At 36.0% G+C, this 17,292-nt stretch overlaps 1 protein-coding gene and 1 pseudogene across 1 annotated transcript; both read right to left on the bottom strand.

Moving 5' to 3' along the window:
* Positions 1-2,635: 2,635 nt before the first annotated feature.
* On the bottom strand, positions 2,636-5,270 carry LOC150069467 (olfactory receptor 5H8-like; annotated as a pseudogene).
* Positions 5,271-12,173: 6,903 nt separating this feature from the next.
* Positions 12,174-13,112, bottom strand: LOC150069466 (olfactory receptor 5H19-like). Its single transcript, XM_090332729.1, has one exon. It carries the CDS (start codon positions 13,101-13,103, stop codon positions 12,174-12,176), a length of 930 nt encoding a protein of 309 aa, XP_090188855.1. The 5' UTR covers positions 13,104-13,112.
* Positions 13,113-17,292: the final 4,180 nt, after the last annotated feature.

The raw sequence follows: 17,292 nt of genomic DNA, 5'->3' as shown, positions 1-17,292 counted from the left end.
CATTCTTGTTTATAAATACGATTTGAAAGCAAGACTCGATCATTTTTGCAACCCTGAACTCTTGCCAAATGACTAAGACGTGAAGTACTGAATTTCTCGAGAGATTAAAGGATTCCCTTTAGGACAAAGTGTTTTCTACTGGGCATTGCAGTATTGGACAATCAAGAGAGAACTAGGAATTGTTCCACAGGGTTTTTTCATGATTTGAAATTGTCAACATGAAGTCACAGAGTTGCATAGACAGTTTTATTTTTTTAATTGATATTCTACTGAACATTTACATTTTCTCCAAGAAGTGACGCTTTGGAGATATTTAAGCAAACTTTACATTCTGTATACAGTGTATATTTTTTGAATGTTTTGATTTTTAAGGCTTTTCAGAGATAAGGAAACAGAATTTGAATAAAGTCAAAGAGCTCCAGTCTCTTCCAGAGACAATGTCTCATCAGATTATCATGAAATCTACAGATCATATTCTAAGCTCCAGCAATTTAAGGTGAAATTTAATTAGAAGAATTATGAAGCAAAGGCCTAAGGGACTAGACAGGCTACATAGCACATTAAAGAAAAGGGATCTTGATTCTCTGCCAGCCTCAAACAAATCTGAGACTCTATGTAAAAGAAAAGACTAAAGTAATTGGGTTGTAGTCATGCATTAAGTGGTAGAGTAACTACCTTCCTAATGCAAGGTCCTCACTTCAACACCCATGGAGTAAAAAAAAAAAATGACTAAATAAAAGGGGGAAAAAAACAGCAATCAAGGACAAGGGATATCATATGAGGTGACCTAGAACTCTGCTTGGAGATTTTGTGAATATATATTCTGTTTTAGCAGGCATGGATTTGGACACTAGAAATTTTTATCCCTAAAATTATGATGTTTGTATAGACTAGTCAGACGGAAGTGTTAATTGAAGGATCTGGAAATTATAATTTCTTGCACAAAAAGAAACAGGGAAATATCAGGTGTGGCCAAAGAGGAAGTATAGGAAAGATAACACAGGGCTTTGAGGTGAGATGAGACTGTATTTGCCATAAATTCAAAAATATTTGAAAAAATTATGATGTGATTATTCATGCTTTCCTTTGAAAACTGAATAGAGATCTTCTCGCTAAACATTCATTTTTGAAGTATTCCTTAATTGAGCATTTAAATTGGACATCTGAGTAGTGGTAGATAAATGTTTAAAATGCAAAGCTCTCATTTTAAAAAAATTTTAACATAATCTACTGGCAAGAAATGGGGAAATACCAGATTTTTTTGTTGAAATTCACTCACTAAAGAATTATCTGACATCCAAAAAAAAAAAAAAGAATTATTTGACATCCATCAAATGTTGCAGCAAGAAAAATGTAGAGGGGAAAGAAAGATAATACGAAAGCAGAGTCTCAGTAAGGTTTAAAAGACTTGCACCCATGTTTATTGTCACCTTAATCTTCAAACAGATATAATATGAACCTAGCTGCCCATTATATGTATGTATGTATAAATATATGTACCTACATATACACAAAAACACACATGAGCATGTATATGATTATACATATGATGAGAAATGTAACATTTTCCCTAAAGACAAAAGATCTTTTAAAACCTGGAGCAAAATCAGTAGAAATCTGCCTCACTTTTAGCCCAATCATAAAAAAATCTGCATCTGAAATAAAAGCTTACCTTCTCATTGGGTTCCTTTGACAATAATGCAGTCCTAAAAATAGGGAAGCAAAAAAAATGATCTCGCCTAACATAATTTTTTCCATGCTCAGGGAAACAAAGGATGGATCACCTGCCTTATATGTGGCTGTGAGATTTCGCTTATAAACTTTTAAGAAAATACATGGGGTGGTTTACTATTAACTGAAACATAGAAGATTCAACAGAGAAATTAAATAATGTAATTTCTTAGAAAGGCAAAATCAAACAACAGAAGTCAACAGCAGGAAGAGTGTATTTAGAAGTGAGGCAAGGTCCACATTGCTCTGAAGAAACAACGTACCAAGAAGAACAAGGAGGAGACTGCAGAATATGCTAAGAGAATGAAGAAAGCCAAAGAGAAACTTTAGGAACACATTGCCAAGAGGCAAAGGCTGTCTTCTCTGGGAGCTTTTACTTCCAAGTCTGATTCCAGTCAAAAATAAGTCTTTAAGAGTAATGAATAAATAAGACTATGTCTCTTTAAAAAAATATAAGAAGTGAGGCAAGGTCAAGTGGACTGGGACAGATGAATAAAAAGGAGAAGATAGAGAGAAAGTAATCAAAAATTCATTGTATATCCTATAAATTAAGAGAAGCAGGGAGGATGTGGGTTTGGGAGAAATGGATAAGAATGTCAAACGGAGATGGTCACTGATCAAGATGTGTTATATTTACAAACTGAATTGTTAAATGGAAACTCCTTTGTAGAGCAACTTAAAGATAATTTAAAAGAACAACCAACAGACAAAAATGATCCCAGATCCTAGATCTCCTGAGCAGCATAGCAAAGCCTTGTAAAAATAAAAACAATCTTCTAGTTTAAAAGAACTTTAAAGCCTAACACAATAATAATTGAAAATTATACTTTTACACGCAGCATAAAATAATTTAATTGTACTGAATTTCTTTTTTGTGAGGGAAAAATGTCTCTTACTATGCCATCTACACATTTCCTTTCAATTGTTTTCTTAGTGAGTTTATGACTTGCTTATTTCTGAGGCTGTAGATAATTGGACTTTGCACAGGAATTATGACAGTGTAAACTAGCGAGTCTACCATGTCCTCGTCATGTCTCTGTGCAGAGGCAGAGCACACACACATGATAAGAAGAGTGCCAAAGTATAAAGACACAGAGAGGAGGTGGGCTCCACAAAGGCTTACTTGATATCTTTGACTGACTTATATTTTTATAACAGGTAATTTTTATTAGGCTACATTTCCCCCCCTTTCCTTCCCTCCTTCCATCCCTCCCTCCCTCCTGTATTTCTTGCTTTCCCTCTTCCTTTATTTTTGTTTTCTGTGTATGTACAAGTCCTTGAAGTCAGGGCTTGAACTCAGGGCCTAGGTGCTGTCTTTGAGGATTTTTTTTCATATCTTTTTATTGTAATTAATAAAAGGGTTACATTATATTCACCAAATAGAAGATGCATTACTTCAGAAACGTTAATACCCTTTCTCATGACTTGGTCCCCATTTCCCTCCCCCCTACCCCCACCCCTAATCTTGTTTTCCCCTGTTCCCTATCCAATTTCAAATAACCAAATACAAATATATACAATATATCATATTATAAGGTGAACTACTGTAACAATATGAGATAACCAAGGGATAGCAAAAGAGAGGAGAGATAGCATAGCACATTAAGGACAACAATCATTCATTATATGGCTATTGTTTCTATTTCCTAGAGGTCCTTTCATTTAGTGCCATCCCATTCGGCCTTATGTATCTAGGTTTTGCTCCATTGTAAATCTCTGCTAGAAGAGCCCAAGGCTTCGATTGATTATGACAAATGAGGGAAACCATTGAGCCTAAGTTCCTTTGAGTCTGGCTTACTTCACTTAATATGATTTTTTTCTAAGTCTTTCCACTTCCTTACAAATGGGGGGATGTCATTGTTTCTGATAGCAGCAAAGAATTCCATTGTGTACAAATACCACATCTCGTTGATCCACTCATCAACTGAGGGTCATCTGGGTTGGTTCCATATCTTTGCGATGGTAAATACTGCTGCAATGAACATCATTGTGCTAGTTGATTTAATATGCCCTTGTTTCTGGACGATTGGGTAAATGCCAAGTAGTGGAATTGCTGGGTCATAAGGGAGCTCTATGTTTAGTCTTTTGAGGAAACATCATACTGTTTTTCATACTGGTTGAACAAGTTTGCACTCTCACCAACAGTGTAGTAGTGATGCCTCCTGGCCACATCCCCTCCAACATCTGTTTTTATTAGATTTCTTGATCCTGGCCATTCTACCTGGAGTGAGGTGGAATCTTAGAGTTGTTTTGATTTGCATTTCTTTTATGACCAGAGATGTTGAGCATTTCTTCATGTGTCTATAGGCCATTCTTATTTCTTCTTCAGAGAAGACTCTCTTTAAGTCTTTGGCCCATCTATTATTGGGATGGTTGTTTCTTTGGAGATTAGTTTTGGATTGATTCAATTTTTTAAGCTGTTGATATATTTTAAATATGAGGCCTTTGTCTGTTGTAGGGTTAGTGAAGACCTTCTCCCAGTCTGTAGGCATTCTAGTTAATTTGCTAGCTATGTCCTTTGCCATACAGACTCTCTGCAGTTTAATGCAGTCCCACTTACCCAGTCTTTCTCTGATTTGTTGTGTTTCTGGGTCCTTATTAAGAAAGTTTCGACTTGTGCCAAGGAGACCTAGTGTATCTCCTATTCCTTCTTGTAAAGTTTTCAGTGTATCTGTTTTTACCTCCAGGTCTTTGATCCATTTGGAGTTTATCCTGGTGCAGGGTGACAAAGGATCCAACTTTAGTTGTCTGCAGGTGCTTAACCAGTTCTGCAAGCACCACTTGTTGAAGAGACTGTCTTTCTTCCATTATATTTTTTGGATCCCTTATCAAAGATTAGGTGGCTATAGAGGCAGAATTCTTTTTTAAGACTGCAAAGATAACCAAAGTATAAGAGGCAAGAACAGTCACAAAGCTGACTGCTTGAACTGAGCCAGCCAATAAATACACCAGCATAAACTTAACTGAAGGATAAGTACAAGAATTCTCCAAAAAGGGCAAAATGCCACAAATAAGTGATTTATTTGGGAAGCAGAGAAATTTAATTTGTCTAAAAAATGCTGGTGAATTATGGCATGAAGAAATCCTGCTACAAATGCCAGCACAATTATCTGGACACATAGTCTATTGGTCATAATCACTGGGTAATGTAAACGTTTGCAGATGGCTACGTAGCGATCATAAACCATTGCTGTCAGGAGAAAGCATTCTATGGATGCACTGGATGCAAAGGAAAAAAACTGTGTCAAACATTCAGAGAGAGGTGTCATCTTATCCTTGACTAACAATGTGACCAGCAGTTTGGGTGTCACGGTGGATGATATCCAAGTGTCTACAAAAGCTAAATTCCCAAGGAATAAGTACATAGGTACGTGCAGGTGAGGGTCAAGCCAGATGACACTAATCAGACTAAGGTTCCCTACAACGGTCATGAGATATGACACCAGGAACAGCAGGAACAAGGGAATTTTCCACTCCGGTTGTTGTGTCAGTCCTACAAGAATAAACTCTGTCAATGCAGTTGCATTTTCCTTCTCCATGTTCTCATAGCTATGTCCCCTGAAGTAAAAAGAAATCAATAATTGTAAGAATAGTAATCTTGGAGAACGGCTGGATAAGTGGGACTGCATTAAACTGCAGAGCTTTTGTATGGCAAAGGACATAGCTAGTAAACTAAGTAGGAAGCCTACAGAGTAGGAGAAGATCTTCACCAACCATACAACAGACAAAGGCCTCATATCTAAAATATATCAACAGCTCAAAAAATTGAATCAATCTAAAACTAATCTCCAAAGAAACAACCATCCCATTAAAAGATGGGCCAAAGACTTAAAGGGAGTCTTCTCTGAAGAAGAAACAAAAATGGTCTATAGACACATGAAGAAATGCTCAACATCTCTGGTCATAAAAGAAATGCAAATCAAAACAACTCTAAAATTCCACCTCACTCCAGTTAGAATGGCCAGGATCAGGAAAACTAATAACAACAGATGTTGGAGGGGATGTGGCCAGGAGGCATCACTACTACACTGTTGGTGGAAGTGCAAACTCATTCAACCACTATGGAAAGCAGTATGGCAGTTCCTCAAAAGACTAAACATAGAGCTCCCCTATTACCCAGCAATTCCACTACTTGGCATTTACCCAACCATCCAGAAAGAAGGGCATACTAAATCCACTAGCACAACAATGTTCATTGCAGCACTATTCACCATAGCAAAGATATGGAACCAACCTAGATGTTCCTCAGTTGATGAGTGGATCAACAAGATGTGGTATTTGTACACAATGGAATTCTTTGCTGCTGTCAGAAAGAATGACATTGCCCCATTTGTTAGGAAATGGAAAGACTTAGAAAAGATCATATTAAGTGAAGTAAGCCAGTAAGCCAGACTCAAAGGAACTTAGGCTCAATGGTTTCCCTCATTTGTCATAATCAGTAGAAACCTTGGGCTCTCCTAGCAGAGATTTGCAATAGAGCAAAACCTTGATACAAAAGGCCATATAGTAGGATGCTAAATGAAAGGTTCTCTAGCATATAGAAACATAAGCCATATAATGAGTGATTGTTGTTCTTAAGGTACTATGTTATCTCTCATCTCTTTTGCTGTCCCTTGGTTATCTCATATTGTTACAGTATCTCACTTTGTTACCTGATATATTGGATATATTTGTATTTGGTTATTTGAAATTGGATAGGGAATGGGGGAAAACAAGATGAGAGGTGGGGGTGGGGGAGAGGGAAATGGGGACCAAGACATGTGAAAGGGTATCAATGTATGGGAATTAATGCACCATCTATCTGGCAAATATCATGTAACCCTTCTATTAATTACAATAAAAAATATATAAAAAAGAATAGTAATCTTGATGTATTTATGAATTGAAAATCATTGTAAAATTGAAATAAACCATACATTTTCATGAGAATCATATTATTTCTTTTCTCTTTTTTCAACTTGGTTAATCTCATAAGGTTACTTTATCTGAACTTGTATACTGGTATACTGTATATACACTTATTTGAAATAAGGAAGGGAAAAGGAAAAACAAGATGACTGTGCAGGGCAGGGGGAGAAGGGGACAAAAAATACGAGAAAAAAAACAAAGTTCTAGAAGGAATGTACCCACTACCTGATGAATGCAACTCTAACCCCTCTTCACTTTATCCCAACAACAAAATACAATTTTTTAAAAAAGCAATAGACTTGGTGATTCACTTTCATGTAAAGGACTTAATCCCTATGTTAAAACATGCTGGTTGGCTTAGGAGTTTTGCCTAGTGGTAGAGTGCTTGCCTAGCATGCACAAAGGCCCGCGTGCATTTCCTCTGTGCCACATATGTAGAAAAAAGCCAGAAACAATGCTGAGGCTCAAATGGTACAGCTCTAACCTTGAGAAAGCCTAAGGACCATGCCCAGGCCTTGAGCTCAAACCCAGTACTGGCAAAAAAAAAAAAAGAAAAAAGAAAGAAAAACCAAAGATGCTGATAGTGATCACAATGACAAATAAGTTAAATAAAAAAATTCACTGAGTTATTTTTATTTGGGCTTTATGTGGCATTATATGCAAAGATAATGATTAGTGAAATGTTCAGTGACATTATGACTTAAATAAGACTGGCATATCAGGAAATTCAGTTGGCATGTTGAAGGTACATCATCTGAAATTCCAGGTGACGAGCACTTAGGATAATATTATCATTAGTCAAATAAGTGATTAAGCAGTTATTATGGTAAGGAAAGAAAAACAATATATCTTTTATACAACAGAAAGTAGTCAAAGTAAAATGGAATAACCTAACCTTAGCACAAGTAACTCCTAAACAATGCATGCTTACTCACTTCTTTGCTGCCAGCACATGGAGCTCTGATGTGACCTATAACAAGTTTGAAGTACAACTTGTGTTAAATAGTCATCTTGTTTCAAAACACCATGTAAACACAGGTTGTAAAATGGTTTCAAGCTATTAATTCGATTGCTTAGAGCTTATCTCTTTTGCTATTATAGATCTTAGTGATGAGAGACTAATACCTATTTAGAGCAAGGAAGTGATCTTTTCATAGTGAGGGAGCTTAATCTAGTCTTGTTCAAACTAACCCACCATAGATTTAAAATTTAAGGAAGAAAAACCAAATAAAAGGGACTAGTGATAATTTTGGCATTGTGTTATAGGCAAGAATATTAAGCAAATGTGCTTCTCCTTCAACATTGAATCTGGTTGCAATTCTGAGAATTGTAAGCATTCATCATCCTTAACAGCAGCCTTCACTGAGCTGGTATTGAGAAGTGAGAGTTTGTTTGTTTCTGCTTAGTAGTGATTTTTATCCATTTAATTCTTGTCTACTTTTATATCTGATTTCCCCATAGTCCTCAGTCTTATGTTAGCACCAATATTCATTCAATAAATTCATTACCTGCCAAGTGGTTGAAGAGAGAAAACGTTTTCCTGAGTCTTCGAGACTTGTAAGAGGATGGATGGTGGCCTCAGACACAATGGCAGAAACTAAAATCTCCAGAGAGAATAAGAAAGAGTTCAATACCCTGAAAAGTCTGAGTGACTTCAGCTTCCAATGTTTATGTCCTCTAATATGTAACGTTTTCCAGCTAATCTGATTCAACTAATAATATATATATATAATTTAGCTATACATACCTTTCCCCTCCTTTATATTAAAAGGGACATTTTTTTCTTTTTAGTAGGACATTGGCTTGTATTCAAATGAACTAGTATTTATAAAAGTTAATATGTAACTTATACCTTAACAGTTTTAATCATAATGTACATTTAATTAAATAGAATGAGGCTTTTTAACCAGAATAAAAAACATATTTGTATAAGGAAAGTTATCGTTGAAATTTTAAAATAAGCATGAACTTAATGTTCTGGCACCACATATATATTTTATAAGTTCTTTACAGTTAGAACAAAAACAATACAATACAGGTAAGAGGAACACATGAACTTCTTGGCTTGCTATTTTTCTTACATTTCAGTTCTGTTCTCATGAAAATAAATATAGAGGTAATTCACTTATAGCTTTCCTTTTCCATTTGTCCATTTAAGTATCCTGTAAATGCAATCTTAAATCACTAGAAGTTAACAAAACAATTACTTTATGCAATTAAGAACATTTTAGATGTCGTTTTTCATTCCTTAGAAGAAATTACAGAGGAATTTTAAAACATTAGGCTTTACACCAAAAAGTCATAGCATAGTCATGACAAAATTATAGTGATTCTCACAAATTTGTACATGTTGGAGACATCATTTCATAAATTGAAGAGATATTATTTTATAGACACACCTTCAACATAAACTCAGCTGGGGCCGGGAGTTTGGCCTAGTGGTAGAGTGCTTGCCTAGCATGCATGAAGACCCGGGTTTGATTCCTCGGTACCATATACATAGCAAAAAGCTGCAAGTGGTGCTGAGGCTCAAGTGGTAGAGTGCTAGCCCGAGAAAGTCCAAGGACAGTGCTCAGGCCCTGAGTCCAAGCCCAGGACTGGCAAAAATAAACAAACAAACAAACAAACAAACAAACTCAGCTGATTGTACAACCACTTACTCTTGCTAAAAGTCAAATGAGAACTGAGTTCACCAGGAGCCAATGGTCTCCTTTAGGACAAAGGGAAACTATTCTACTGGGCATTGCTCACTTGGAAAAAATCCACAGAAACTTTAAATTGTTCCATGTAGCCCTGTGTGCTATATGGCTAGTACAGATTTTCTCCCACTCTGTAGGCTTTTTATTTAACTTGCTATCAATGTCCTTTGCCATACAGAAGCTCTGCAGTTTAATACAGTCCCATTTGTCCAAATGTTCTTAAATTTGTTGTTTCTGAGCCTTTATTAAGAAAGTTTTGACCTGTACCAAGGAGCTATAGTATAACTCCTATTCTTTCCTGTAAAACTTTCAGGTGTCTGCCTTTACCTAAAGGTCTTTGATCCATTCAGAATTAATTCTGGTGCAGGGTGACATATAAGGATTCAATTTTAGTTTTCTACAGTTGCTTTACCAATCTGCCAGCACCATTTGTTAAAGAGGCTGTCTTTCCTCCATCCTATTTTCTTGGCTCCCTTATCAAATATAAGATGGCTGTAGGTTTGTGGCTTGATTTTTGGGTCCTAAGTTCTATTCCATTGGTCCCCAGGCCTGTACCAAGCTGTTTTTGTTACTATGACTCTGTATATTGGTATTTTTCCAGAACTGTTATTTCTGCTAAGGACTGTTTTTGCATTCGGGGTCTTTTATTGTTCCATATGAATTTTTGGATTGCTTTCTCTATTTCATTAAAGAATGGCATGGGGATATTGATGGGTTTGCATTGATTTTGTAGATAACCTTTGGCAGGATATTTGCACGATGTTAATCCTCCCAATCCAGGAGCATGGAGGTTTTTCCATTTCCTTAGTTCTGCTTTTATTTCCTTCTTCAGGTTTTTAATTTTTTTTTTTTTTTTTGCCAGTCCTGGGCTTGCGCTCAGGGCCTGAGCACTGTCCTTGGACTTTCTCAAGGCTAGAGCTCAACCACTTGAGCCTCAGCACCACTTCCGGCTTTTTTCTATATGTGGTACCAGGGAATCAAACCTGGGTCTTCATGCATGCTAGGCAAGCACTTTAACCACTAGGCCAAACTCCCGGCCCAGGTTTTTAAATTTTTCATCATAGTGGCTTTTTAGTTCCTTGGTTATCCTAAGTATTTTTGTGGTTATTGCAATGGAGTCCTGATTTCAGCCTCTCTCTTCTCATTGCTGGCATACAAGAAAGCCAGCAATCCCACTCCTGGGCATTTACGCAAATGTCCAGAAACAAGGAAATACTAAAGCTACTAGCACAACCATGTTCATTGCTGCATTATTTACTGTAGCTAAGATATGGAACCAACCCAAATACCCCTCAGTTGGTGAATGGCTCAAGATGTATTTACACAATGGAATTCTATTCTGCCATAGAAAAAAGGACATTGCTCCATTTGTAAGGAAATGGAAAGACTTAGGAAAATTCATATTAAGTGAAGTAAGCCAGACCCAAAGAAACATAGGCTCCATGGTTTCCCTCATTTGCAATAAGTAGTACACACACAGGATTTCTCTAGCAGAGGACCACAATAGTTCAACAGCTATGTGAATATGGCCATTCAAGATGAGGCTAAGCAAAATGAATTCCAGGATATGAAAACAATAGTTTATTTTTGTGTTAGTTTTCTACTGTGAGAGTTGATTTCCTCTCTCTTTCTCTCCCTCTCTCTCTCTCTCTTCACCTCCTCCTTTTGTTTTATTTTGTTTCTCTCCTTGAGGTTTAATCTCATGTTGTCACTGTATCTGACTTTGCTGCCTGGTATGTTGTATATACATTTATTTATTTATTTGAAATAGGGAAGGAAGGAGAAAAACAAGATGATTGGGAGGGCTAGGGGAAGGGAAAGCTGGGAGGAAAACATCAGAAGGGATTCAATTTTCAAGAAATAATGTACCCACTACTAGAAGAATGTAACTGTAACTACTCTTTACATCACCTCGATAAAATAATAAAATGTTAATAAAGAGCCATTGCTTTTTACTTTTTGTTTCTGTACATTCCTTTCAGTTTATCTTTCAGTTAAATTTCCTAATATTCTGAATCAATGAAACTTTTCAGATTTTTAGAAAATGCAAGAATAGAACAGTAAAAGAAAGACTTCATGGAGAGTGAGAGTACCTGACTTATCCTCAGACCTTTAAGTACAATGGTCATATTGCACATAACAATTGCTTAAAGTTTTGCCATGTCATACTTCTTCTATTATATCCACCTTTCTGTTGATACCGCTGTGTAACATCTGAGCAAAAAATTTGCCACTTGCCAACAGAGTACAATGTGAAACTATTTGATAGCCATATTCCAGGGATTTGGTTCTGTTCCTCCTCTACACAAGTAAATATGGTGTTTATCAAAGTTGTATCACTTGAATAATTTCAATGACATACTATTTCTGCAGAAATTGTAGTATTTTATCAGTTAATACATTAATGTATGCACAATGAAAAAATTCTGAATAGGTATACAACTTTCATTGTTTGATATAATTATTATAGTATACATTACTGATTGTCACAAATTTACTTGTATGTTTTAGAAATATATATATGCAGATATTTTAAAGAGCATTCTTAAGTACTTACAAGTAACCTTATTAAATGTCAGAATTATTATAATTGCAAAAGTCGTTAGACAATGAACAAAGTGCAACCACCTTAATCATATGCTGTTTTGTGAATTTTTTTAAAAAAAGAAAAAAATAAAATAAGATCTCACTGTATTGGGGCTTAACTCAGTCACTCCTCCAGTCCTGCTTTTTGCCAGTTACTTTAGAGACATAAGAATCGCGGGATTTTTGCCTAGAATTACTTCCAATCATGATGCTCTGGATTTTAGCCACCTGAATATTTATGATCCAGTTTTAAACATTTCCTTTCAAGAATTTTTTCATTGAATCTATGACTTGCTTATTTCTCAGACTGTAGATAATGGGATTTAATACAGGAATTATGACAGTGTAAAACAGAGAATCCACCATGTCCTGATCCTCTACCTGTGGAGAAGCAGGATGTACATACATAAACAGAAGGGGCCCATAATATAAAGACACAGAGAAGAGATGTGCCCCACAAGTAGAAAAGGCCTTTCTCATGACTTTGGCAGATTTGTTTTTTAAGATGGTAAAGAGAACAAATGTGTAAGAGAAAAGAACAGTCAAAATAGTAAACACCTGAATTGAACCAGAAAAAATAAAAACAATTATATAATTTATAGAAGGGTCTGTACAGGAAATCTTAAACAATGATATAATGTCGCAATAGAAATGATGTATTGCATTGGAATTACAGAAGGTTAATCTCAACAAAAACCCTTCATGAAGTAGAGCATGGAGAAGCCCACCTACAAATGACAAGGCTACAAGACGAATACATAGTTTATTGGTCATTATCACTGTATAGTGTAAGGGATTGCATATGGCAGCATAACGATCATAAGCCATGGCCGCCAAGAGAAAACATTCAGTGGTTGCACTGAGATTAAATAAAAAAAATTGTGTCATGCATTGGGACAGAGAAATGGTGTTAATTTTGGCTAAGAAGTTACCCAGCATCTTTGGAATCACAACCGATGATATAGATGTGTCCACAAAGGCTAAACTCCCAAGGAATCTGTACATGGGGATGTGGAGGTGAGGGTCCTTCCAGATGAGAGCGATCAGACCAAGGTTCCCCGTGACAGTGATGAAGTACACCCCCAGGAACAGCAGGAACAGAGGGATTTTCCACTGGGGTTGGTGTGTGAGTCCCAGGAGAACAAATTCTGACAGCAACGTTGCATTTTCCTTCTCCATGTTCTCACAGGATGTCCCCTGCAACAAAATGAAGTATGAGCAGGAGAGTATTCAGTAGGGCTTAATAAGTGAACACTAGAGGACTAGAATTGAAATAAATGCACACATATAATAGAAAAAATAGTTGATTTTATTTACCATTGTTATACTAGAGGAAAACATTTTCAGAGATTAATAGGTATAATAATTTTATTCATGCTAATTCAAAGTCCTCGTGAATAAATGGGTTTGAAGATTGTAAAATGGTGAAATTTGTGAAAAGAATGTAAAATTTGTGGAAAGAATTTTGATGATTTTGGAAATCTATTTCTGGGTCATGGAGATAATGCCAAAGGAAAATATCTTTGTAAGTCTTTGATGAGAATGTGGATTGAATGCTGAAATCTCATTCAATTGGAATTCAACAATGATTTTTAACTCACTGAAATTCTTCTCTCTCTCTTTCCTCTCTTGCTGTGTTTCTATGTATCTGTCAGTGTGTCTGTCTCTGTGTCAGTATCTGTGTTTAACTAAACTAGGGGCTTCTCACTCTCACTCATTCTTTATGCTCATGGATGACTTCTTAGTGCTTGAGCCACTCCTCCAATCTGGCATTTTGTTGGTTAAGTAAAGATGGTAATTCTTTTCCTGGCCTATCTTTGAACCTCAATCCTTAGATCACAGCCTCTTGAGTAACTAGGATTTCAGATATAACCTACCAGTTGCTTAGTTAGAATGCCAACATATGAGCAAGGCATGTAATCCTAGCTACTCAGGAGGCTCAGATCAGAGGATCAAGGTTCAAAGCCAGCCCAGGCACAAAAGGACCTGACACACCTCTCTCCAATTAATTTCTAAAAAACAGGAAGTGGGGCTTGGCTAAAGGGTAGGGCTGTAGCCTTGAGCTGAAAAGCTCAGTGACTATGCCCAGGCCAGTTTAAGACCCATGACCACAAAAACATTTCTAAAAATGTTAATTTATGTGGCTATTAGATCCAAATAGTACAAGAGCGAGAACTCAATATTTGCATACCCAATGCTATAGACATGGTATTGGAAATATAAGCACAACTATATAGACATAAAAAATTATGACTCTATAGCCATAATAGTTTATTACATAGATTAATATATACCTATGACATGTAAAACCTCAGCCTAATTTTAATTATGTTCTAAAATCTAAAAGCCAGTGATTATATATAGAGATTCCCTTCTTAAGTACTTGTTTGTTAAACACATCATTTGAAATATGATGTAAAAATCAATGTTAATAAATTCTTTAAATAAAAAAATTTTTAAAATAAAAATGGATGATCACAGGCAAAAATGTTAACTTATCTGTAAGCATTGGAAAAATACTATAAATTGTATTTATCTATATATTGTATTTATCATATAATGGTACATAAAGTGGGCTGATACTAATAAAAAAGACATACCAGAGTGATTAGTCGGATATTCTTTCATTTTCATGTGAATCATTTAGTGAATAGACAGTCATACACTCATGAATTGGACAACTTAATGCAATACTAACATTCTAAAAAGGATGTCTGCTTCATACATAACTGACATGTACATCAGAGTATGAATCTAGTAAGGCTTAACAACAATAATGTTGTAAAGGATTGAACTAGAGTTATGGATATTTTATCCATTGCGAACATACAAGGGGAACAAAGGCAAAAAAAAGCTTAAAAAAATGAGCATTTATTTACTGTCACCAACACTGTTTTCTACTACGGAATATTGACCTCAGACAGAAGCACTCAGCAATCATGAAAACAAAGGAATAAGAAACTGAGTTTTTATTCCCGCTAGAATCAACAATAAAGGGACTACATTGAAATCTACATATACTAGGTTTGGATGGGGTATAAAGAGATGAAGATAAATAGCCAAATACTTAAATTATTACCATGAAAGACAACATTGTATAGACTTTACCATAAATATCTTGTCTCTCTCACAGTGGCTTTAGGCACATCTGAAATTCATCAGCACTTAAAAAAAAATGCATGGAACTAGTGTTAGAACCTCAGTTGGGATGTTGATTTTTGTTTCTTCTGTTCTTAAATATTTCTTTCCTGGTTATTATGCCAATCCCAGCAGAATTTCTAAGTTAAAGCCAATGTCCCTTCACAACGTAGGTTCCTGCTCTAATGAGTTAAAGAATGAATACTACCAGAGTACTGGGAAGTTGAGGCTTCTAATCCTAAAGAGAGAAAACACACTGTGAATGACGCTGTGAGGGGCATTGATGGAAGTGAAGAGAACCACTCTAATAGCACTAGAAGCTGATAAAGACAGATGAAGACGGAAATGAAGAAATTGTAGTGGCGATGGTGAGACTAGTTTCTCGTATTTGTAGAGACGGTGTCAGCACAATAGGAAATACATGGGAAGCAAAGTAGCAGCACAACCAGGAACAGATACACCATTTTATAAGAAATGTTTTATAGAGTTGACTTTTGTCCGTTGTTTAGACACTAGTGAAAATTTTCTCCTTAACTGTACAAGAACCTATCAGAAGACTTTAACCAAGAGGGAGGATGAGGGGAGAAAGACAAAGGCAAAAGAAAAAAAAAACACAAAAGAAGTAGAAAGAGTAATTTGGATGAAAAGGGGGGTAAAAATGACTGCACAAAACTAGTGTGCAGAAGTGGTACTGTGGCTCAAGTGGTAGAGCTCTAGCCTTGAGAAAGTCCAAAGATAGTGCTCAGGCCCTGAGCTCAAGCCCAGGACTGGCAAAAAATAAAAAATTAAAAAAATAGGCAGAGTGTAGTAAGAACATGGATGAATGTAGCAAAAGAAATCAGAATACATAAAAAGGAAGTGTTGGAAAGTTTGAAGATAAAATGGAGAGCAGGTCACAAGTGCTTGAATGTGAATGGTCTTGAACTTGGTTTTCACTGACTCTCATTAGGTAAGTCACAACTTGAATCAGACAATGTGATTAAGTAAACAGAATAACATTTATACTAAAATTTTTTACCTAAGTGTCATCGGGTTTTCAAGCCTTGTAAAATAAGTTTTAAATTAATATTTCAGTATATCTAAACTTTAAGTCATTGTTAGATTAAATAAATAATAAAGTATATTTGAAAAGAATAATTTAGGTTTATTGCATATTCATATTTAACCTGGAAGATAAAACCATACAGGTAATTATTTTTATTGTTACTATTTTTTATTTACAATGTGTAAGTGAATGATAAAATTATTATCAATTGAATAAAACTTAAAGCATTTTAAAAATAGCATGCAGGAAATTATCTCTTACCCATATATTGACTCTTAAAAGTGGCCAGGCTTTCTAAAGCAGAGAACACAGTAGCACAGAAATGTCCCTAACATAGGCAGCAATTCTTTTCACAGTGATTCACTTTGGAGACTTCATTCCCCAAATGAATCTTCATTCTCCAAGCATAAAAACATGATTTATATAAATGTTATTTGACACAAAGGTCAAGCAGTGTGTGCTTCCTCCTGAAGAAAAAAGATTGGAGAAATTCCCAAGAGGAAGCTTTCGGATTCCCTGTAGACCAGGGACCCTGTCCTGCTGGGCATGGTGGATTTGGACACACTTCACAAGTACACACGGTCTGCAAGGCATTACAGATTCTAGCATCACAAATATCCATTGACTCCAGGCAAATACAGCTCTGACCATTGAAATTACCCTGAAGCCATTCCCTCTGTCGCATGTGATGTACATGATTTAGGCATATGTTATACTGAAAAAAGTTTGGGTCATTATCATTTTCCTATGCTAATGATTTCCCCCTTCTCGTCTAAATTCTTATATTAAAAAAACCCTAAATGAGGAAGCAGAAATGACAACATGGACACAGGATGGCAGTGGAGGTTGGGCTGGACCTGGGTTCCCCAAACACCAGTGTCTCTACATGCCCCAGGAGCTAGTGAGAATACAGATTTGGATTTAGTGGCTTGGGGTCAGACTCAGTCATCTTTTTTTAAAGTTAAGAAAATGAGAGAATTTCTGAGGAAACTTAACGATTGAAAATGTGATGAATTGAACATCTAGAAGCATACTTCTGGACTTAGATGTGGTCAGGAAAGCAGCACAGGACTGTGCAAGCATTGTGTTGGTTTCTCCAAAATACAAGAAAACCACTGAGGACTTTTAAAGAGAAATATGGCATGCTCCTATTTTCCCTTTAAGTACTAACACAGAACTTGTAGA

This window comes from Megascapheus bottae, chromosome 1 (assembly GCF_031878675.1).
Source record: "Megascapheus bottae isolate mThoBot1 chromosome 1, mThoBot2.hap1, whole genome shotgun sequence".
Taxonomy (NCBI): Eukaryota; Metazoa; Chordata; class Mammalia; order Rodentia; family Geomyidae; genus Megascapheus; species Megascapheus bottae.
Note: the sequence above shows the minus strand (reverse complement) of the source record. Positions and strands in the feature narration are given on the sequence as shown.

Bases quoted from the DNA above. Each gene is read 5' to 3' on its own strand.
- LOC150069466 (XM_090332729.1), bottom strand. From the start codon at position 13,103: ATGGAGAAGGAAAATGCAACGTTGCTGTCAGAATTTGTTCTCCTGGGA.